Here is a 24,386-nt window from a genome sequence, read left to right on the forward strand (position 1 = left end):
ATGTGGCTGGGGCCCGAAGAGGTGCTGCTGGCCGGCGCGCTGTGGGTCACGGAGCGGGCCAACCCCTTCTTCTTGCTCCAGCGCCGGCGGGGACATGGCAAAGGGGGCGGCCTCACGGGTGAGGCGCGGCGGGGCGGAGGGGAGGCTCCGGCCCGGCGCGGCCGCCTCGGGGCCGGCGCTGCGCGGGCAGCAGCGGGGGTGGGTGGCCGGGGGTCTCCTGCCCCGCTGATGTGTCCCCGTAGGGCCCAGCCCGGGCGAGGGGGGGGGGGGGCGGCTGAGGGGTCGCCCCAGCCGCGCGTCGTCGGTGCCGGTGGGGCGGGAGCTGCCCGGCTCGGTACGGCGGGACTGGAGCTGGGGGCGGGGGGGGGGGAGAATGCAGGCCCCGGCGGCTGGGGTGAGCCCGTTCCGCCTTTCCCCTCGCTTCTCCTCGCCCTCTGTAACCCCCGCAGAGCCCCGGCCGCTGGCCCCGCGCTCGGTGGGAGCTGGGGACCGTCCCTGCTGCCTCCCGGCTGGGTCCGTGCGGTGCCTGCCACTGGCGGAGGGGGGGGGTCTGGGGGTTAGGCCTTCCCCAGCGGCGCTGCTGCACGGGGAGGAAAGATAACTAACGGGTGGCTGGGATGAGCCGCTCCCGTGCCAAAAATGGCTTCTTTGTCATGTTCGTGTTGCCTTGAGTTACGGAGGTGTTGCCTTTGGTGGGGGTTGGTTGGTTGGTGGTGGTGTTGGGGTTTTTTTGGTGTGGTTTTTCGAGATTTAGAGGACGAAAGTGAGACTTTTTAATTAAATCTCTCTGAAAATTGTGCTGCGCTTGGGCTGGGGGTGAAGTTGTGTGAGTGCAGCCCAATGAAAACTGCCCCTGTGTGCATACAGCCGATAGCCGTGTTTGGTGACAGCAACTGTTAAAATAACAGAACTGTGCCCAAGGCACAACGTTAACAACAACGACAAAATCCTCTCACTTTTAAAACACCCCATTTATTTGCAAAATGCTCACACAGTTATGTGAGTAACAAAAATGTGCTTTTCACGTTTGTGAAGTATGCACAGCCACTTTCATGTGTTAGCCCTGTTAACCAAATATACTAACCACAGTGGTGATGCAGCTGATAAACACCCTCAGCATATTTTATCTTTTCACAGTGTTCAAAATTGTTTTTAATTACTCTGTTTTGTGTAACATATGTTACTTGTGTAATTTTGCATGTAGGCATGCAATTGTATTCTGGAATTTCCCATTTTTTTACAAGAAGTGACACACTGGAAACATTGAAACTGATCTGTTCTTACATGGTGGAAGCTTTGAGCCAGTTTACTTCTTGAGCTAGTTTAGCTCAGTGAGAGAGTCTTCTTCAGAGCTCCTACATGTTAAAAGCCACGTCTCCTCCTTAAGAAGCTGTACAACTGCAAGCTGACATTTTAGTTCGAATAATCAGCCCAACTGGAAAGATGTTTAAATTGCTGTTGTACTCAAGTTCTTAAACATGTCTGTTACCCATCCATGTGTCAATATTTGACACATTTGGTATCGTTACAGGAAGTATTCAGCATGACTTTTTAATCCCTATTCTGCCTGAAACTGTACACAAGAAACCTGGAGTCAAAACTGAGATCTTGCTGTGCTGGGCACATACTTGTGTGTTTTAAGGGCTGCCAGATGAGCTTGCCGTGGATGGCGTTTGTCTTAAAGTATGATCAGTGGTGTATTCCTAGTCTATTACTTGATTTTGAATAGGCAAGAGAGATAAAGGAGAGGAAGTAGGATGATTCATAGTAATGAGTGAGCTATGGATGAGTGCAGTTTGCTCAGACTTACCCAGACCGTAGGGAGGAGGGCAGGGGTTGAGCCTGGGCCTCCCAAATAGCGATCCAGAGGAGCAACCATGCTCCTTCTCCAAGTTCTAACGTTGGAAAACTTTTAATCATGAGGATGTTGCAAAATTAATTTGCATTAAAGGTGCTTATAGTACATTATCTAGAATAACAAAGCAAAGTATCATCATAGATATTTGATTTATCTAGTAAATAGACTTAATTGAAATAAATGCATTTGCTTTACAAAGTCTGGTGGCTGTTGGCATCTATTCTGGAAGTGCCTGTTTTATTTAACATCACATATAAATATTTTAACTTCTGTATTGCCAAATTTTGATTCTCTGCCTTCTTTCTTTGTTTAATCAAAGTACTTGTAGAAACATCACTGAAACCTGTGAGTACCAGTTTTTTTAGAGCTACTTGGTTCCATTTTGGATGAGTTATCTTACCTGCTGTTTGCATAGGTGATGCTGAAAGATACTGCATTGAAATCTCTTCTGTGTTTTAGATTAGTAGGCTTAAAAATCATTATTAGCAACGGAAACCCCACAGAGGAAAATACAGTTCACTTTTATTAGAAAACTCTCCTAGGAAGGCGGAGGACTATAATGAGGTTTAGTAGACACTGAATAGCCATCTGAACTTCATCCATTACCAGTGGGATTGGCTGTTGTTGGTTTATAGGTAATTTGGCTGCAGTGACTGGGTGTATGTCTTCGTTTTCTCCACCAAGTGCCATTACTCTTCCATCACAGTGTACTTAATATGAACATTGATATCTTTCTGTAGTGTTCGTCCTGTATTTTCACATAACCACATAACCCAATTCTTTGTTTTGGTATTAAATTGTTCTAATTTCTCTGTCTTTGCCTCCTAGGTCTTCTTGTGGGAACATTAGACGTGGTTTTAGATTCCAGTGCCAGAGTTGCCCCATACCGTATTCTGCACCAGACTCAGGACTCTCAAGTGTATTGGGCAGTGGCGTGCGGTATGTCTTGCTGTCACTCTTGTCGGGGGCTGGATTTGGGTTGTTCTACTGCCTTTTTGGTTCAGATGATCAGTTAGCCTGCATAGGGGTATTCTGTGACTGCTCAGGAAACTTTGTAGAGTTTCTGGTGCGGTAGTGGAAGATGCCAGAAATGACAAAACTTCTCAGTGTTTAAACTGTAATTTAGGAACTTAAGGCTCTGTGAAAGCTTCTGTTTCTGCAGATGCCGTGAATTTTTTTTCTTCCAAGGCGTATCTGTTTGCAAGGTCATAGTGAGATTGTTCAGAGAATAAAACCATGGTGCTAAGCTTGCTGTGGGATGGTGAGTGTTGGGCCAAAACCTGCTGCTGAGTCTAGTTGGAGGCCTGTAACTAGCGGTGTTCCCCATGGGTCAGTACTGGGTCTGGTCTTATCCAACATGTTCATCAATGACCTAGATGAGGGGACAGAGTGCACCCTCAGCCAGTTTGCTGACGATACTAAACGGGGAGGAGGGGCTGACACCCCAGAAGGCTGTGCTGCCGTTCAGCGAGACCTGGACAGGCTGGAGAGCCAGGCAGAGAGGAACCTGATGACGTTCAACAAGGCCAAGTGGAGGGTCCTGCACCTGGGGACGAATAACCCTGTACACCGGTACAGGCTGGGTGTGACCTGCTGGAGAGCAGCTCTGCGGAGAAGGACCTGGGAGTTGTGGTAGACAACAAGTGGACCATGAGCCAGCCATGTGCCCTTGTGGCCAGGAGGGCCAATGGTATCCTGGGGTGCGTTGAGAAGAGGGTGGCCAGCAGGTTGGGGGAGGTTATTGTCCCCCTCTGCTCTGCCCTGGTGAGGCCACATCTGGAGTACTGTGTCCAGTTCTGGCCCCCCCCTCAGTTCAAGAGGGACAGGGTACTACTGGAGAGAGTCCAGCAGAGGGCTATGAAGGTGATGAGGGGGCTGGAGCAAAAGGAAAGGAAGGCTGAGAGAGCTGGGGCTCTTTAGCCTGGAAAAGAGGAGACTGAGAGGGGACCTTATCAACGCTTATAAATATCTAAAGGGTGGGTGTCAAGAGGGTGGAGCCAGGCACTTTGCAGTGATGCCCAGTGACAGGACAAGGCGCAACGGGCACAAACTGGAGCACAGGAAGTTCTGCTTCAGCATGAGGGAAAACTGCTTTACATTAAGGGTGTCAGAGCACTGGCACAGGCTGCCCAGGGAGGTTGTGGAGTCTCCTTCTCTGGAGATACTCAAACCCCCCTGGGCGCAGTCCTGTGTGACCTGCTGTAGGTGACCCTGCTTTATCAGGGGGGTTGGACGAGATGATCTCCAGAGGTCCCTTCCAGCCCCTGCCGTTCTGTGATTCTGTGATTACCAGGAACACAGTACAAGATAGGAACATGTAAGGTCATTCAAGGTGCCAAACACTCTTTGGGGAATCTCTTTGCTGTCTTGATACAATTTATTTTTTTCTGCTGTTTCTGGCCTGTAATAGCTGTATAGGTATACTATATCTATAAAATATATTACAATAATAATTGTTTTAAAACACCAAGAATCCTTGGCCTCTTTTACTTGAGAAATGTAACTGCTGTATTAGAATGTCATGGTACAACCTTCTAGTATCTGGTGGTGAACTTTGATTCAGGCTTTAGGTCCTAGTGGTTGCTAAAGAGAAAATATCTTCAGATATATTTGTTAGACCAACTTTGTTTATAACGAGAATCTTCATTTCTCACTTCGTGGTTGAGATGTAAAATCTGAGCATGAAGTAATCATTGCTAAGCCCACAGAGGCTGCTGTTTTGTTTTCCCTGTTCCCGTCTTCTCCCCAGGCAGCCAATACAATATTCTGCCTTGCAGAGCTACTTAAATTCTGCAGAAGAGAGGTTTAGAAGTTGCTGTATTTCATAGAAACTTGGTTTCTCTTTTGAGGAAGGTGGAGGCAGAGAGGAAGACAGATGGAAAACAAAATGGCAGGCCAGAAACTGCATAGAAAAAAGCAGAATATTTAGTGGTCACATACAGTGCAAATCTGAAATTTTATAGTATCTCGACACTCAATGAGTGTGTTATTTTTGTACAATTTCAGGAGTGTTTTAGTTGATACCCTCTATGTCTTCATTACTTTTAAGTAGTGCAGCATGGTAAAATGAGCTGGGCTATATAACAACTAAATGGAATTTGATAAATTACTTTGCTGGAGTAAATATATTGTCTTCATCCAAAGTGGTTTTTTAATCATATCTGGTTCTCATTTTACTGTCAAAGTAAAGAGTACTGGCATTCACGTAAAGCAATAGAATGTGTATGGCGCTGTGGTTGAAAAATGCTTATTTTTATTCATGATTTATCATGTGTAAATAGTAGTGGGCAGCATTCTGGTCATTCATGGAGGTATGGCCTTTCAGCACTTTGTTGTTACAGCTCTCTTCGTAGGCATTGCAGAATTTTGCTCCTTCATTTATGTCATTCTGATGTTGTTCTTAGAAAGACATCAGTTGTTGAGGCCTGGCTTACTTCAGTGATTTGTCTGCTGTCACTTGGTGAGAGATGCAGCTCATGAAACAAAACAGAATGCAGATTTTATTCCCCTGACATTGTTGCTGGACCTGTGGGATTTTTTCCACAGCCAAAGCATCCTATAATTGATAACTCTATGTCCTTAAAATAAGCCATTTTATATTACTCAAAATCACTTATGCTTTAAAACCGTTGTCAGATGGCTAGGGTAGCTGTCAAGGAAACTTATACACAGAGGCAAAAGAAAAAATATTTGTGGTCTAATGCGTTGGGCTGTACACACAAACTCAAATTCATAGCCCTGCAGTCCTTTGAGACAAGACGGCTTACTTGTAGTTTTTTGTTTCAGGTCCTGGAGTTATTTTTGCTTATGAAACCACAGATTAGCTGGCGTTGGGGTTTGTGGTTAGGTGCCCAACTACAAATACCTGAAGACTGTTTCATTGCTGAAGGTGCCTCTTAAAAAAGGAAGTCAGGTAGAGCAGTAGCTTTAGCGAACGGCTCGTGTCGTCTGCCACTTTCTTCTTTTCCATCGTTAACCACACAGAGGGGTCTGATGCGCTCACAGAGAAACTGAGTAGCTGGAGGCCTGCTGTTAACCTTTTTAGATATCTCACTGCTTTTGTACGGAACTTCAGAAGATAAACTTACTGGGATTTGGCAAAGAGAAACTTACAAATGTCTCCGAGTTTCATTTAAACAGATTTCTTTTTGTCTGCATTTAACTGGGTTTCTTACCTTGTTAAAAAAAAAAGAATTAATTTTTTTATTTTTTCTGCATTTTTTTCTGTCTACAAGAGACTATAGTGATAGCTATCAATAGAGAGGAAAACTTTCTGACACGAAAATTTTGGTTGCTTTTTGTTTTGGAACTGTGTGCTCTCTGCTGGCCATTGCCCATGGAAAATGGAAACCTCTGTGTACATGTGAAAAGTTCAGTTGTTCTGAAATTTCAAGGTTCTTCTGAAAGTTCATTATTTTTGTTCTCAAATACCAGGAATTAAAAGAGTGCTTCTTGTCTGGAACATAAGAACGCTTTTTGTCTGGGAAAAAAGCTGTGTTTGGTGAGCAGCGGCAAATAGAATGATCTGTTGGTAGTGTGCTGATTATCCTTGGTGGCAGTGGAGACTTTTCATTAGAAACATAATGTTGGTGTACATAAAGTACCTTTGACATGTATACAGTTGGTGTGTTTCCTTTTTCCTGGTCACTGTTTGGTAATTATTAGTTTCCTGCTGTGAACTTGGAGGAAAAAAGACCGTGTTCTAATTTCTGTTTTCTTGCTCTTCCCACCATCTTTCATGCCTTCAATCAGGATCATCTCGTAAAGAGATCACGAAACATTGGGAATGGCTGGAGAATAACTTACTGCAGACTCTATCCATCTTCGATAATGAAGAAGATATCACCACCTTTGTCAAGGGCAAGATACATGTAAGTGACGTGTTTCCCTGAAGGACTTCCGGATCCTGAGGAAGACCAGGGAGGTGTTTTAAGAATTTCTCCATTGGAAAACCTCTCTGCTCCCTCTTCAGACATACCTACAGATGGAATTGTCATGGAGTGCATACAGTATTATCAGCGTCCCGTTACAGTCCTAACACTAGACCGATGTATTCAGGGGGAAAAGGTTATGATCTCAAGGAACAGCCTGTTTAGGATGCTCCTGCTAATTAAAAACTAATCTTTAAAGTCCTTGCCAATTACACCTTTGTTGGAGAGAGGATGTTTTACAAGGGTTCATCTGGCAACAAATATGGGAGGGAGAATTCTAGTTTGCAAGCAATGTACTTGCCCTGCCACGATGGTCTAACAGGCATCTGGGTTGTAAAGGAAGCGCACCCCAGCTTCCATGGATTTCTGAGTCAGACAGGTGTTGCTGGTTGTTGTGCAGTTATCACAGATTCCCAGCCCACAAATTCTCCAGAGTAGAAACTTAGTTTTTTGTCGAACAGCAGCAATTTGAGTCTTTTTCAGTACTCCTGTCAGATTCTTTCTGTTTTCTCTGTGTGTGACAGAGATTGTGGTCATTTGTTTTTCCTTCTGGCAAGTCAAGATCTGACAGACTGCTGAGTTCTGGCCTTCCTGGCAGATGATCTTCTTCCTGTTGAAGAAGCATGTTTGCAAGTGAAAATAGACTTCGGCTCTCCTGCAGGGTGTTCAGCGTGTTCCCAGGCCAGCCGTGAGGAACCCAGTCAAACGTTAAACATCAATGCTTGCTGCACACGCTCAGGAGTAGATCCCAGATCATAGACTCCCAGACTATCTGACTGCTCTTTCTACATGTCTTTACTATTTCTCTAATGTGACAGAAGAAGTGACAACTGCTGTGTTGTGTTTCTTCTTTCTGTCTTCTGGATTGCTGATGCGGCCTTTTGCTGCCTATTATGTCTGTCAGCAGGCACATTCCCGTCCATTTCTTCTCTCTCCCCTTCTGTGTCCTTTCAGGGAATTATTGCTGAAGAGAACAAGAATGAGCAGCCCCAGAGCGAAGAAGATCCAGGTAAATTCAAAGAGGCGGAACTGAAGATGCGGAAGCAGTTTGGGATGCCCGAGGTGGAGAAGCTGGTCAATTACTATTCCTGCAGCTATTGGAAGGGGCGCGTACCCCGGCAGGGTTGGCTGTACCTCACCGTCAATCACCTCTGTTTCTACTCCTTCCTGCTGGGCAAAGAGGGTGAGTTGTAAGCCTGCTAGTTGGTTTTTTGCCGTTTCCCGTGATCTTTTTGATGCAGCTGATTTTTTGTGTGAACTTCTTTTTAAACTGACAGGTCTTTTTCCTTTTAGGAATCCTTTGAGCAATAGCTCAACTCAGAGATCAGTCCTTGCTCTCATAGGCACTTTAGTGATGTTTAGACTGAATGCCTGAGTCATTTTTCAAAACATTTCTCAAGTTGTGCAAGTACACCTGAAGTTTTATTTCAACTGGATTAGAGAACCAAGCAATATTTTTACCTTGGTGAGTTTTATGTGGAACCACTGCCAGGACCCAGGACTTACACAGCTTGAACTCCTGAGTTGAAAGCTAATTTGCTGGAAAGAAAGAATGGAAACTTGAGTAACTGTAGTTGAAAGCATTTACTGGATGGGAGATAGTCCCTTTGGAAACTGCATTATTTCTAGTCTAGTTAATCCCAAAGATTATTTCCAAGTATTTTTGGAGAACTCAGTAAAAGTATGAAGAAAAGAATTGTCCGTGTGTAAGAGAGGAAAAGTGCTGCCACACTCAGAGCTTACTGGCTGCTTGAGCTTCATTTCTGATTGTTTGTTGTTTGGCCTCAAATTGTAATAGTAGGGTTTTTGATATTTTTTTTTCTTCCCCCAGTTACACTGGTGATCCAGTGGGTGGATGTAACCCAGCTAGAAAAAAATGCAACACTGCTGTTCCCCGAGTGCATTAAAGTAAGCACAAGGGACAGTGAACTTTATTTTTCCATGTTTCTCAACATCAACGAGACATTCAAGCTGATGGAGCAGTTGGCTAACATTGCGATGCGGCAGCTGTTGGATAATGAAAGCTTCCTACAGGACAAATCCCTCCCGAAGCCCAGGAAGCCTCTTAAGAACATCTCTGCATTAAAAAGGTATATGTTTCCAGCAGTGAGAAGAGAAGGCAGATAACAGGGGAGTGTAATAATACATCTGCATTACTGTGTAGCTCCCAGGTGCCACTGGGGTTTTCTCACTCTAGGGGCTGCATCACTTATTTCAGTCATTAGCCCTCTGCCTATTCTTTTTTTTTCCATCCCAAATTGGTACTGAATTCACGTACGCCCTCATGTCTTTCTCATGCATGACTAGGCGCTGTCAGGAGGAATTTTCAACTAGAAACTGTTGGAAGTCCTGTTTTGTTTTGTTTTTTAAAAAAAAAAAAAGGCGAAAGAGGAAAATTACATCAGCCCCTTTGTCTGAAGTTGAAGATTTATCAAAAGTAATATACATTTGTGTTGTCATAACTGCTCCCACTGGGGACTGTTCTCTGATGTAACGTTTAAGTTTCGCAGATGCACTTGTTCATTTTATCTTGTATTGCAGGACATAGCTTGTCAGTGAAGTGTGTCTGAAGGCTGAAAGAGGAGTCAGATAAGGGGTGGCATCTCAGTTAGAGAAATGAATACTAAGAATACACAGCACAGTCTGAAGGTTGTGATTGGAATGAACGCTTAACATTAGTGTTTGGGTGGGTTTTTCAAGTGAGAAAAAACCTCTGGGGACTACCCCTTACTTTTCCCCAGAGACCTGGATGCTCGAGCCAAAAATGAGTGCTACCGTGCCACTTTCCGGTTGCCCAAGGATGAATGCCTGGATGGACATACAGATTGTACCTTGTGGACACCATTCAACAAGATGCATATTCCTGGCCAGATGTTTGTTTCCAACAATTACATCTGTTTTGCCAGCAAGGCCGAGGAGGCCTGTCATCTCATCATTCCTCTCAGAGAGGTGGGGATTTCTCAGCTGTATATTAAGACTACAGGCCTTTCTTGTCTTTGTGTGCTTCTGTCTTCTGTGTGGTGCTTTACAGATAATGGAGAATCTGCCAGACCCAAATGGCCCTTGTCTTTGTCTTCTAGGTGACAATAGTTGAGAAAGCAGATAGTTCCAGTGTCTTGCCCAGCCCTCTGTCCATCAGCACTAAAAGTAAAATGACTTTCTTCTTTGCCAATCTGAAAGACCGAGATTTCTTGGTCCAGAGAATCTCTGACTTCTTGCAGAGAACACCATCCAAGAAACCATGCAGCAGCGACAGGGAATGGAAGTGGAATTTGGCTGATCCTGGTTGCGAGGTACTAAGGAAATAGCTGGGCGGAGCGTTTGTCAGCTTTTCAGAGTAATGCTCCTTACAGTGTGTAGCACTGCTCCTGACCAGCAAATGCTGTCTCTTTGTTAGACAACTAGCAGAGGAGGGAGGCTGCCAGAGCTCAGATACTTTATGTTCTGTTGTTCAGGAGGTTCCAGAGTTGCCTTCCAGCAGCCCACTTGCAGTAAGCCCCACGTCTGCTCTCAGCAATCGGCCTGTCAACTACTGTGCTGGGGAAGTGCCAACAGCCTCGCAGGGACTACTCAAACTCTTCAGAAGAAATTCCGAGGAGCTCTTGGGACCTAAAGGGGTAAATAATATTTTAATTTAAAACAATTAACTCTAAACAGTTTGGAGTAGGTTGCAGATTTCCTGTCCTGCTCTAAGACTGAAAATGCATTTTATCTCTGGTCAGTCCTGCAGTATCACTGCTGTGTCTGTCACAAGGATAGTGCTGCATAGGTGTAACCTGTCCATCAGCTTACTTTATCAGTACTGAGATACCTGACTAGAGGCTGAGAAATTAGTGTTACTGTGGGATGTAAATTCATGTCTGTGAAGAACTACTTTTCTTTGGATCAAAAAAGCAGAGAACTGGTTTCTCTGTTTGCTGGTTAATTGTCTTAGGCCATGGTTCTGCTTGCATTTATGTAGAGATTTGCAAGGTGTAATGCCATTGCACAGCCCATGTTAGCTTTGGAAAGAATTGACTATAAGCAAGGTCAGAACTGATTCAGAACAGTGTAGATTAGCATGCACCCTTTTAGCCAGAAGGAAGAAGAAAGACTTTAAATGTCACGATGCATTTCTCTTGTGAAGTGTAGGCCTGAGTATGCCCAGAAATCACCTGTCTTACAAACATAAAAATGCATTAACCTCCTAAAATGGCCATATTTGTTCCTGTGAAGGCAAAGGAGAAGATGAAGGAAGAGTCTTGGAACATTCATTTCTTTGAATATGGGCGAGGGATGTGTATGTATCGCACTGCCAAGACTAGGGAGCTGGTGCAAAAAGGAATCCCAGAGAATCTTCGTGGAGAGCTGTGGCTCCTTTTCTCAGGTAGGATGTCGTGCTGGATACTCTGACAGCTAGCAGGGATAAGCTTTCTGCACATCTCAAAGGAAAAGGTATAAATCTTATCTCATTTCAGAAGAAGTTAATTACAAGTTAACTCTACCTGAATGATACTTCTTGGTGTTTTTGCCAAAAATGCAGCAGTCACATTCCCGAGATGACTTTCTTTATGAGCGTAGTGGCTCTTTGGCCTCCTTTGCATTTCGGTGTTGGGACCAAGACACTAACAGGATGATTTAACAGTGGGTTTGTTACTATACTTTCGTATTTATTTGTAGTTGGTGAGTTCATGTAGTGCTTCCTGGCTGCCTCATCTCTGAAACTGTGGACATAAAATAGCCTTCCAAAGCTCAAGAGGTGAAGCCGTATTTGTTTGTTGTTACAGGGGCTTGGAATGAGATGGTGACTCATCCTGGTTACTATGCAGATCTTGTGGAAAAGTCAATGGGAAAGTACAATCTTGCTACCGAGGAAATTGAGAGGGATCTGCACCGTTCTATGCCAGAGCATCCTGCCTTCCAGAATGAGCTGGGAATTGCTGCCCTCCGGAGAGTCTTAACAGCTTATGCATTCAGAAATCCAACAATTGGGTACTGTCAGGTAAGAAAGAAGTCTTAGACTTGTTAGTCCTACACAGTGACCATGACTGACTTGGACTTTTTCTGCAGTTTTTTGTTCAGTTTCATGCCTTGCCTTCATGCTGTCCGTGTGGTGGTGTGAAGGTAGGAAAGAAGTAGTTATGTTGCAAGATCTCTTAACTGTCCTTTGGATACAGCATTTAAATAGACTTTGCACATATCTGTTAGGTCTAATGGCAGAGTCTTTTACTAGTTTTCCTGCTACAGCTTTCCCTAGTTTAGCAAAAACATCTTCTGGCTTCATTAAAAGCAGCAATTAAATAAGTGATGATGCACATGGGGAATATATTGAAAACGAAGCCAATTGCTGGTTTGTGAAACAGCTCCGTGGAAATTCACATTCATTATGTGTATTGCTCTGGTATTAGAGGTTATCATTATGTTGTTCTGTTATGACCAAATTGTTATGAAGTTTTTTATGAAAACTTTGAAAATTATGCTTAGTCACATTGATTAATGAACGTGCTTGACAAAAAGTAGTTGTATTATTTGCTGCCTCACAAACAGGAACTGAAACAGGAAGGTAAATTGTCTCAAGGTCACCTATTGACTCAGATACCAGTAAAAGCTGGAAATAGATGTGACTTCTAGTGACAGTTTTGCTGTATTCATGCTTTTTGAGTTTAGCTGGTCTTAGTTTTCATGAACATCTTCATGTTTTTCTCCTCTGTCTGGGTATTTGACTCTGCCGGCTCGTAGGCCATGAACATTGTTACCTCAGTGCTGTTGCTGTACTGCAATGAGGAAGAGGCTTTCTGGCTCCTAGTGGCTTTATGTGAGCGGATGCTGCCAGATTACTACAACACAAGAGTAGTGGGTGAGTCTTTGTCAAATTCATGATGGAGCCTGGATTTTCAGCTGCAGTTGCACCAGCGTCTCTCACAAATGATGTGTTGTTCAGAATGAATTAAATGTGATGCATTTTAAAGATGATGAAGCACAACCCTGTTCCCTTTAAAGTTGCAGGTGTGTGCTGGAGACGTAGGAAGAGACACTACAGGCCACCAAGGCAGTAGTACTACCTTGTAGTAACAAGGAAGATGAAATCACTAAAAATTGGTAGCAGGAGGGACCTTTAGCAGTAAGGAGGCTTATCTAGAAGAAAATTATTTGGTTGTTTTTTTACTCATCTGCATGGTGTATTAAATCTTTGGAATAGGCTCCCAGGAAAGGTTAGTGAAAGCACCGCTTCATGGGCTTTTAAAGTTGGTCTGTATAAAATAGTGTAGTTTGATGTAAATACCATTATATCAGTAACCCTTTCTTTCAGGGAAAATGCATAGATGAATGAGAGATTCTGTTTATGCATGCTCTGCAATGTAGGAATCTCTATCTAAATGTGTTGTTTTTATTGAGAACAGGGAACAAATCTAAATAAGTGTGTTAATTTTAGTTATGGTGGTAAGAAGTTTATATGAAATTAAAGTGAACTCAAACTATTTTTGTCTAATAATTGGTTAGCTCGTGTTTAGTACCATGGTACCACCATTTTTAGTTCTACCATTGTTTTTGTTTGGGTTCCCAGGTGCATTGGTGGACCAAGGCATCTTTGAAGAACTTACACGAGAGTATCTTCCACAGCTGTCAGAAAAGATGCAGGACCTAGGAGTGATTTCCACCATATCCCTTTCCTGGTTTCTCACTCTCTTTCTCAGTGTCATGCCCTTTGAGAGCGCTGTGGTCATTGTAGACTGCTTTTTCTATGAGGGAATCAAGTTTATCTTGCAGGTGTCGTTGGCCATACTCGATGCCAACATGGAGAAGTTGTTACAATGCTGTGATGAAGGTGAAGCCATGACTATTCTGGGCAGGTACCATTCATTGTTCTTTTTTATAACTGAATAGTAGCAGTACACTTTTAGTCATCACCCCTTTCTACCTCATTCCACTGCACAGCAGGTCAGAGATAACACTCTAGGAATGAAATCTGAGCTCCAGAGAGGTTTGCTATTGCTTTCTACAACAGCTGAAATTAATTTTTGGCTCAAGTATGGAGGAATCCCACATTTCTGGAATGGTTTGCTTTGCAGCATAATGCATTCCTGTGCGTGTCTGAATTTGAACCTGGAAGGGTTGTTTATCTGAAATTCACAGAAGACCTCCGATCTACTGTTAAGAACAGATCCTGGTAGGAATTGCCTTCTAGAAACATAAAACTTTAGCAAGCAGGTATCTCCCAGGTCTAGTAAATGTAGGATTTTCTTGTCTGAAATGTGAATCTCTTCTGTGTGCAGCGAGATCTTCAGCTTACAACTAGGAGCCCACTTTAAAAAGAGTAGATAGCCCAAAAATAGGATGAAAATCAACTTTTACTTCAGATGCATTGATGTAGCATTGCAGGTTAGCTGGGAAAAATTAAATTTTCCTGCACCTTTAGGTTAATGATACAAAGAAGTACAGAATGGTGTGTTTAGGATATTACTTGCTTCCCTGGATACTAATCCTGGAGCCTTGCGTCTGTTCTGTTTTTTCCCCACAGATACTTGGACAACGTAGTTAACAGACAGAGCATCTCTCCCCCGATTCCCCACTTGCACGCCTTATTGACGAGTGGAGATGACCCACCGCTTGAAATCGACATCTTTGAACTCATCAAAACATCCTATGAGGTAAGCTTCTGGCTTAGTTTTTGCCCAAGAGATTTTTCGCTACTAAGATCCAGTTTTATACTTTGGGCAGCCAGAATTTGAACAGTGTTCAAAGCTTGAGGTGCGTAAGGAGTGCAGGCTCAAGCCATTAGTCAGTCCGTTTAGTACGAGTAGAGCTTAACACTGTTGGCTATTGCAGATTACAAAGTCTCCCCAACACCAGCAGAGACTAAAATGAAAACTGCAAATAAGTAAAAATTACAGACCAGAGATTTCTTCCTGCTTTGCCAAAAAAATTCTCCATTCTTACTTGTATTTGAGGATTGTCAGTGTTAGGGAGCTGGGGAGGGAAATTCAGGGTAAAAATTGTGAGGTATACTGCAGAAAGATGGAAGCATCCCAGTTCATGTGCACAGGAATCCTGTTCTGTGATCCACATTCTAGTAGTAAGAAAGTGACCCGAGAATGGTGCCAGTGCTGTTGAAATACCTCTGCACTGGAGGAGGTGTACCTCATTCATATTGAGAACAAACTCCTAAGAAATTTGTCTCTGAATGATGGAAAGGATACAGGCAAGAGAAGGGTGTTTGATAGTTCTCCTCTGCCTCACTGTAGTAAATGCGGGTTCATTTCCCTTTTTTTATCTCCTGTTTTTCGTCCTATTCCCTTCCACCTGCTTACAGCCAGGCAGCTGTCATTTTGCTGGGTATTTGGTTTGTTTTTTCAAATCTGCCATCTCTGTTTCTTCTTGGTTTCTTTTATAAAAAGAATGTCACCCAATCCATCCTACCCCTCTGACCTAGTCAGTAGGAAAGCCTCTTAACGTAGGTGCTTCTAGCTGAATCTCATACGGGTCCTAGAAAAAAACAGGGCTAGAAGGAACGACTACCGGTCTATTTTCTTACCTCTGCCACAGTACAGGATCTGTATTTCTGTCAATCCTGACAGATGCTTTTTCAGCAGTTCTTTAGAAACCTGTGATGTTGGATTTCTCATGAATTCTGAATGACTTCTTTTGCAGGACGGGGTGAATAGGGAATAGAGCTCAAGTCTTTTCTGATCTTCTTGTTGCTGGTGAAAGGTTTCTGAGGGTTTTAGATCATCTCTGAGGGGACAGTACAGTTGTTAAAGAACATGTAATTCAACAAGGGTTGTTCGTTCTTTAGGAGAAGGTTTTGACCTGGTCTGCTTCCTTTCTTGTAGAAATTCAGCAATCTGAAGGCAGATGACATTGAACAAATGCGTTTTAAACAAAGGCTGAAAGTGATCCAGTCTCTGGAGGATACAGCCAAGAAGAGTGTGGTATGTGACTCCCAGATTGCGTGAGCTACCAAATGGCATATTAATGGAGTGTGTTTTGCTGTGAGCATCTAGAAAGTTAGTGCTGTAGCCGACCCAGTTTTAAGTGACTTAAAGAATTGTAATTTATGTGAAAAATGGATTTACTGGCTGGAATAATGGATTTTCAGTTTTCTTTTTCACTTGGTTCTAGTTAATCTAATGAAGTGGATTGAAATGCTAGGCCATGATTGAACGAGATATGTGACATGGAGGGAGATATAAACCGCTTGCAGGCCTTGTAATGGTCTCCACGGCCTAGTGCTGTCTGTTTGACTGCTTGCCTGGAATCTATGAGAAAAGGCAGCTAGCAGATAATTATTTTCCTGCCATTTAGAGAGTATGCTAATGCATCAGGGAATTGTACAGAAGGGTTCGTGGCCATGGAGGAGTATCCATGTCTATGGCAATTATCTCCCATGTCCTGGGTGGAGAGCCTCATCGACATGTTTCTTTCACTGTTGTTTTTCAGTGCATCTGAGTCAAACATCTGAAGATAAAACCAAGAGAGAGGGGCAATGCAGTCTGCACAGGCAGGTCTGCACAAACAGGAAATGAGCACAGTAGTTTTTTCTAGCTGCTCAAAATGTCAGCAGTTTCTGCTTGACCAGAAACTGTCCTCCTGACCTGTAATCCATAGCAATGGGAAGTATTAGAATGGTTACGTTTTCTCTCCCATCCTGTGTCATATCTTCTTGCACTGGTTTTCTCCTCTTGTATGTTACACAGATTTTTTCAGTGAGTTGTATCTAGTTTTTCTAGCTTTGAAATAAATTGTTCACTCCATTTACTCCCTAACTATAGGTCCGAGCTGTGTCTGGTGACATTGGTTTCTCTATTGAAGAACTAGAAGAGCTGTATGTAGTGTTCAAGGTAAGAAGCTGGAGTGAGGAAGATGGTGTTCTGACACAGAGAGAACAAATAGCAAAATAAATTGAAAGGGAGGCAGTGACTTTGCTTGGATTCTTAATCCAACCTGTCAGAAACAGGTGTGGCATTCTGGTACACATGGTGCCAGTAAAACTGGCCCTGTTACTGTCAAACGGTTATTATTCCTCCCCCCCCTCAAGATGGCCAAAACACATTCACACTATTTGAGTGATACTTACTCAGAAAGAGATCGTGGAGTCAATGGAAGGGAATGTCACATAGCACTTAGAATGGGGAGCTAGGATTGACTCTGCCTCAATTTTTATTCTCAAATTTGCCATTGACTTGCTCTGTAATTGTGACAAAATTACTTGAGTGCTCCTTCTCTATTAGTCAATGCATGTATTTTTAAGAGTGATATTATCCAACTGCATTTACCAGAGTCACTGCAAACTCAGTTGCTCTGTGCTGTAGGCTCAGAAAGAGAGGCTTAGTTCGGAAACCTGCATGTTCCCTTTGCAGTAAAGCCTGAGTATCATTACCTTCAAACGTGAAATCATGTTTTTTGTATTTTTCATTTACAATTGCTCTTTGTGCTTTTTATGAAATCCCTGTCCCTTTATTTCATATCATTTTGTAGTGAAGTGAGACAAACAGTATGTCCTGAGATGTCTCCTCTTAGCTTACTAGCTGCTATTCTTGAGCTATAGCAAAGTCTCCCCTCCTGTGGATTGTTGTCATGTAGTACGATCTGACCTGTTAATCCTTTCTCTCCAAAGGCAAAGTATCTGATGAGCTGTTACTGGGGAAATAATCGTGCTGCAGCTGCCCGCCGAGATCAGAGTTTACCCTACCTGGAGCAGTATCGCATAGACATGGAGCAGTTCAAAGAGCTGTTCATCAGTTTGACCCCCTGGTCCTGTGGCACACACACGCCTGTGCTCGCAGGGCGTTTGTTCCGGCTTCTGGATGAGAACAGGGATTCTCTCATTAACTTCAAGGAGTTTGTGACAGGGATGAGTAAGTGGTGGTTTTGGAGAGAGTGGAATATTGCAAAAAATGTTTCTGACCTTTTCCAAGCAGAGAACTAAAAGGAGATAGTGGTGGTTGCACTATCATGAGGGGAGGGAACTGCCTTACAGGAAGCCTCGGGCAGAACAAAAGGTGCCTTTTTGGTGCTAGGCAGTCTCCCATTTTGGGAGATGATAGGTGGGAAACCAACAAAATGCAGCTTTGTGGTGGATTTCTTCACTGCTTCTGCAAAGGCCTTTGTGCAGTTGGTATTTCCTCATTGCATGTGAACTCAGTCTCTGTTTTGAGCGTGTCAGCAGAGGGTGATTCTTTACCCAAAGTGATATTTTCCTTAACCTTTCTTTTTTCTTTGCAGGTGGGATGTACCATGGTGACCTCACTGAAAAACTCAAAGTACTCTACAAACTGCACCTGCCTCCTGGTGAGTGGTTGCTTCTGTGTACTGCTGCTATTGAGCATGGTCTGTTCTGACATGCAATCGAAAAGGGATCCCTCGTGAATTTTGCTGATGAAGCGGGTGGTACTGCTGCTCAGTTAGCTTAGAGACGTTAACGTTTCCTTCTCTGTAAATACAGCTCTGAATCCAGAGGAGACAGAGTCTGCTTTGGAGGCCACAAGTTATTTCACAGAGGATGTTACAGCAGAAGGTAATGCAACGCTCCTGCCTTTACCCCTCAGTTTAGGCAGGAGTTGCAGCATAAATCCACGTGCTATGAATAGTGATTTTGTGCAAGGCATGGGCTCCTCGTGGTGGCAGTATGATAGGATTGCCAGTGTGTTCGAGTTCGCTGTCTTTGCTGCATGATGGGAGAAAAGTTTGGAGCTTAAACTCCTGAGTGCCTGTTTCATGTAGGACACAGCATGCTCTGAAGCACAGTCATAGACTGCTGAGGAGGAGCAGTGTGCTTTACCAGCCCCTGTCTCCCACCATGATGTAGGTTTTTCACACAAGTCTCATTGTCTCTCTTCCTGTTTTTGTTTCCTTCTCTGTGTCTGTCTATGTCTGGCCTTTTCTTCTGTTTTATCTGGGATATTGTCCCCTCAACCCATTTTTCTGCTGCTCAAGTATCTCCTTTTGTCTCAGAGCTGGATTTCTGCCTGCACTGTGAGTCTCAAGGTTAGTCCATGGGTTACGTGCATGCGTTGAGCATGGCTCTAATGCTGATGTCATCTGCCAGCACCAGTGTGCTATTTCAAATACTCTGAAGTTATTGCTGCTGCTCCTCTCTCATGACACTCTCGCTATGAATAAAGTGCTATAAGTAATTAGATACCTTTCAGTACATTCTACCTATTGAGTTTCAGCCTTGGTCAAAATAGGTTTTCTGTCTGGCTTCTTTCAGTGGAATTTGTCTTACCCTAGAAACTGGTGGGTGGAAGATATGCTCAGAGTAGAGGGCGGGGGGGTCCTAGGCTTGCTGGCCTGGGTAGGTGATACCTGTGCCTACTCCAGTGTCTTCTAATTTAAAGGAGTAAGAATGAGTGCCGTTGAATTGTAAAACTGTTAAGAAATACAGTAAATTAGTCTACTAAATGTAATTTTAGGGATTGTCAAATAGGAAGCCAAAGTATGTCAGTTGTGCTAAATGTTTACCAAAATGTAATAAAGCTCAAAAAAAAAAAAATCTGGGGGGTAGTTGTGCTGATTGGTGCTAGGTGGCTAACTGATCAGTCTGAGTTGAGCCAAGACTTCCTATATAGCCTAGTGACAATATAGGGAACCAGAAGTGAAGTTCGTGAAGTCAGACCCTGCAAGTTACTCCCAAAGTGTCGGTTCAGTCGGTGAATCATGGTGAGTGTAGATATTAGTCACGTATGTGCTCAAGAGTGGTTCGGGGGTTTTTCCATTGATTATCTTGCTTTGTTTAACTAAACTTCTTTGTCTTTAAGCCATCACATTGCTCAGCTGTCTTTCATATCTGTGTTTCACCCTTTCTTTTAAGAATTCTGCCTTCTACCTCAGCTCTTCAACCCACTTTTTCAGTGTGGCTTTTCATCCAGTTCATCCCATCAGCCTCTTGCTTCCATCCCATTCTCTTCACTCCTCCAAACATGATGTAGGAGTGTGAGATCTAACTTCTATCCAATATATTCTTAAATGATTTTAATTTGTGTATGAGTTGTCTTCTGTTCTTCATGTGTTGTATTGCTGAAAATCAGCTATTAATCATTCTTTTATCATTCCATAATTTTTTAGAAACCCAAGAAGATAAAGGAAGGAGACAGGAGAACGGTCCAGAAAAAGGTAATTTCCTCATAAATAGACCACATCCTAGTCTTGTGTCTCTCATATTACGAACTGTTCATTGACCGGTGCTGTATCAAGGAGACCTTTCAAAGTGTCCCTCATGGACGGAGATGAAGTGGGATGTGAGCTGGGAAATAAATCTCTCTTATGCCTTACTGCTCTGACTGTTTTACATACCAAGATCTTAACATCTGTAAATCGTGTCTGGTAAGTTGTCAACTCATAGAGTTCATTTATGAGAAGTCAAACAACACCGATGCAGCAGCGTTAACGTTTTTGCTCTACTGAGCTGGATCAGATAAACCAGCAGAAGACAGTGCAGCCTTCCTGGTAGATGCTTTCCTGAACTGTCAATAAAATCTGCTTCCAGCATGATTTTTCCTGCCACAACGTTTAGTCTTTAAGTCTGAAACCATTAACCGCCTGGCAGTAGTGCCTTGTTTTTGCCTTGCAGAGGAGAAAGGTACCAGTCCACAGGACTACAGATACTACCTAAGAATGTGGGCCAAGGAAAAAGAATCCAAGAAGGAAACCATTAAAGATCTCCCCAAAATGAGCCAGGTAAGAAGTGAATGTTGAAGGTTTCCGTTTTGATGACTGACGGCTTAGTGGGGAATTCAGCAGTATGTGCAGCCATTTTGTGAGCATACTCAGTCCTTGCCTGTAGATTGCACTGCTGTTCTGGTCTGGTGAGCTTTAGAAGCCTCTAATTCCACGTGTTTGTGTTGAATTCCTCAGTGGACATGGACAAACGGCTTTGTTTCCACCAGTCAAATGTACTTGTTTCTCTCTGCCTCCCAGACTAATTTTTTCTGTAAGAACAGCAATCTATGTTTTCCCTCCAGAGAGAGCAGTATCTTTCAAATATGCTGTCAGTCAGATACTAACTTGTTCGGCTTTTTTGGTTTTGCGTTGCCTCGAGCTGCAGCTGCTTGGTGGAAAGCAAACAATGTGGTTACAGGAAAGAGAGTCTGATGACTGGTGTGATCTTTTCCGTCTCTAATTTCCTTTATGGGTGCTACTTATAACAGTTTGGAAATGCTTAGAAGCTGACCACAAAAGAGTAGCAGGACAGAAGTAAAACTTTAGGTTTTCTCAGATGTGAATATGTCAGTACTCTGTCCATCTGTCAGCAAAAAACCCCACCACTATTAAATTGCTAGCTGGGTCTCAATTTAGCCGCTACAGCAGAGAGAGAAGGTTTTGCCTGTGTCAGACTGTTCTGAATTAGTACAGTAAGTTGCCATTTACTTGGTGGGGAGGAAGAGAAACAAAGAGTCAGTCAAGATGGTGCCTGTTGCTTCATCTCAAGGAGCATCTGGATGATGCTCTTAGTCAAAGGTTTTGGTTTAGGTAGTCCTGTGAGGCACAGGGGGTTGGACTTGATGATCCGTATGGGTCCTTTTCAACTTGAGGGTCTATGATCTGCCACTGACAACTTTTTTCAGCCTGAAATAGGATTTTATTTTTTTCTTCTTCATCTTTTAAAGGAACAATTCATAGAGTTGTGCAAGACCCTTTACAACATGTTCAGTGAGGACCCAGTGGAGCAAGAGCTGTACCATGCCATTGCCACTGTAGCTAGTCTCCTTCTGCGAATTGGGGAGGTTGGAAAAAAATTCTCCAACAGGCCCATGAGGAAGTCTGAGGACTGCAAAGCAAACAACACCCAAGATCCTGTGAGCGAAGAGGAGTCACCAACATCTGAACAGAGCCAGAATTCAGCAGTGGAGCAGCAACCCCAAGCTGACCATGAAGATAAAACCTGTGGAGATGCTCAGCCTGAAAAAACACAGCAGGAGAACCAGACTCTAGGAGATGGGCCAGGGGAAGGACAAGGCTCTCCTTTACAGCTGCTATCAGATGATGAAACCAAAGATGATATGTCCATGTCTTCCTACTCCATGGTCAGCACGGGCTCCCTGCAGTGTGAAGACATTGCAGATGACACGGTCTTGGTTGGTTGTGAAGGCGGTAGCTCAGCTGCCAGGTATGGTAGTACCATTGATACTGACTGGTCTATCTCCTTTGAGCAGATCTTAGCTTCCATGCTGACAGAAACGGCCCTTGTAAACTACTTTGAGAAAAAGGTCGACATTCTGCAAAAGATCAAAGATCAGAAGAAGGTGGAGAGGCAGTTCAGCTCATCCAGTGACTATGAACTTTCCTCCGTGTCAGGGTGAACTCAAGAAAGCAGGAATTGTCTTTGCGAGATAAAACAGGGAGATAATGTGGCAGATGGCAGGACGGTTTGGTATTTTGTGTTTGGGGGTTTTATTCTTTAATCAGAGACCAGTAACTACACAACTACAATAGATTACAATCAGTAAGGGGCTTCTGACAGTGACTGTTTTGTGTAGGTGCTTTGGCTACTCTGGCTGACAGAATTAGATTTACATTCTCAAGAGCCGTTAGAACCCGATAGCCCCTGACATACAGAATTACCACCATAAAATATGCATGTCTGCCTTTTGCTGTCTTTTATTTTAATGAAGTTTTATTTCAGCGAGTAACTGCTCCTTGCCTGCCCTTGTTTGCTGTAAGGTTCCTGGGTAACTTGCACAGCAGATGCAGCCTGGCTTGAAACCACGTCCACCTCTGGCTGCCAGTCCGAGAGCTAATGCAGTGTAGTCCAGTGCTTTAGGACCCTGACCTATAAATAGGCTTGTAAGTTCCTCAGTGCTGCTGTGTGACTCAGCAGCTACAACGCAGATGTGCCCCGCGGCTCCCAGCACCCCCAGGTCTAAGCACAGGCGTTTCTCAGATCTGCAGGTTTCTTCCAGATGTGATTTGGCATTTTCATAGCGTACGATCCCTTTCTTTCTCCCTCAGCATTCAGGAGTTTTCAGACAAACCTGGTTTTCTACCATTTGCTTTTCTCATTCTTCGGAAGCCATTGTTTTTAGTTTGTCTGGGAAGCCAGAAGCTCCTAGGCTTCAGCGCAGAAGTAATACTAAGTCAATCAATGGGCTCGTGACGATTATAATGAGGGAGTAAGTTCCTGAATTAGAAGTCGGTGAATCAGCCTCGGCATTGCAGGGCAGGGGCACACTGGTCTGCGAGACTTTCCCTGTCGGTACAGAAAACATCCATTGTTTCTTGCTGATTCTCCATTTTTACTAGCTAGTGATGGGTCCAGTTTTTAGGAGGACCCCTGAGAATACTCTGATCAGTCAGCCCTCACGAATGCTTGGGGCAGGAAGATGCGCAGGAGCGTTGTGCCACCTGCAGCTGCTCAGCGTGTCCTTTCTGAACATCTCCTGTACAAAGAGTCCAGCAACGGACCTGCTCTTAGAAGCTACTACATGTCAGAGGGCTCTTGTACCTAAAGAGAGAGAATTCAAAGCGCTGTGGCCCTCTGACATCAGCCCGTTACGGGAAACCTCGATAGATGAGGTATCTTTCCAGTTAGAGACAAAATACCTGGGAGAGTGAGCGACTGCTCTTTTAAACCAGTCAAGGCCAGAAGAAACTAAGAGTTACCCTTCTGGTAGCAGGGCCTGTGCTCATGTTGTTCCTGCAGACCAGTTCATCTCAGTGCCAGAGCGAGAGCTGCTGCTGCTGGGCCAGAGCAGAGCCCCGCTGCAGGCAGGGGCCGCAGCCGCTTTTGGCTGGCGAGTGGGGAGCGAAGGATGGGAAGGGCCCGTGGGGTGGGATGTTCCCATTAACACTACTCGGTGCGCTACTTGGTGTTAACTCCTCCTTGTGACGTTCTCTGTGTGTATCCACAGCTGGTACAGGTTTCTTACTGCTCTGCCTCCTCTGTGCTGTATCACTGGAGAGCAGCCATTAGTAAAACAGCTTTTACTAATTATTCAGTAATTTATTGTAATTTTTTTAAAAGTACAAATAATACATGTGATTTTACACTGTCTGTCTGTCTTATCTGTCATGTACTCAATAAACGGACCAGAACCCAATGGGCTGTGCTGTGTTCCTCTGAGCTCCTGGGTGGTGCTGCTTCTTGTCCACGCGGTTATCTGAGAGTGCAGCCTTGGTGTGGCTGGAGCCTGACTTTTTTTTCCCTTTTTTTCCTATTTTTTTTCTTTGTTAATCTTTTTCTTCTCTGTTTTTTCTTATTTTTCCTTTTTTCCTCCTCTCTTTTTCTTTTCATTGCCTTTTTCTCTCCCTTTTTCTTCCCCCCCTTTCCTTTCTTCCCCCCCTTTCCTTTCTTCCCCCCCCTTTTCCTTCTTCCCCCCCCTTTTCCTTCTTCCCCCCCCTTTTCCTTCTTCCCCCCCTTTTCCTTCTTCCCCCCCCTTTTCCTTCTTCCCCCCCCTTTTCCTTCTTCCCCCCCCTTTTCCTTCTTCCCCCCCCTTTTCCTTCTTCCCCCCCCTTTTCCTTCTTCCCCCCCCTTTTCCTTCTTCCCCCCCCTTTTCCTTCTTCCCCCCCCTTTTCCTTCTTCCCCCCCCTTTTCCTTCTTCCCTCCCCTTTTTCTTTTTTTCCACCCCCTTTTTCTTTCTTTCCCTCCCTTTTTTTCTCTTTTTTTTTTTTTTTCTTTCTCG

At 43.9% G+C, this 24,386-nt stretch overlaps 1 protein-coding gene across 4 annotated transcripts; it reads left to right on the plus strand.

Moving 5' to 3' along the window:
- Positions 1–23,802, plus strand: TBC1D9B (TBC1 domain family member 9B). Of its 4 annotated transcripts, none has more exons than XM_086471041.1 (22): positions 1–118; positions 2,687–2,797; positions 6,611–6,729; positions 7,744–7,972; positions 8,621–8,879; positions 9,531–9,738; positions 9,870–10,082; positions 10,203–10,406; positions 11,005–11,155; positions 11,556–11,770; positions 12,508–12,625; positions 13,334–13,619; positions 14,288–14,417; positions 15,600–15,698; positions 16,539–16,607; positions 17,384–17,624; positions 17,992–18,057; positions 18,212–18,283; positions 18,703–18,753; positions 19,834–19,881; positions 20,339–20,445; positions 21,375–23,802. In XM_086471041.1, exons 1-22 carry the CDS (start codon positions 1–3, stop codon positions 22,065–22,067), a joined length of 3,807 nt encoding a protein of 1,268 aa, XP_086327167.1. In that variant the 3' UTR covers positions 22,068–23,802. The 4 variants fall into 4 exon arrangements, with proteins under 4 accessions (XP_086327167.1, XP_086327168.1, XP_086327170.1 ...); XM_086471042.1 differs by having other exon boundaries at positions 10,245–10,406; XM_086471044.1 differs by lacking the exon at positions 18,703–18,753 and adding an exon at positions 18,942–18,956 and having other exon boundaries at positions 10,245–10,406; positions 19,843–19,881.
- Positions 23,803–24,386: the final 584 nt, after the last annotated feature.

This window comes from Leptosomus discolor, chromosome 10, assembly GCF_034619465.1.
Source record: "Leptosomus discolor isolate bLepDis1 chromosome 10, bLepDis1.hap2, whole genome shotgun sequence".
NCBI classification, from domain to species: Eukaryota; Metazoa; Chordata; class Aves; order Leptosomiformes; family Leptosomidae; genus Leptosomus; species Leptosomus discolor.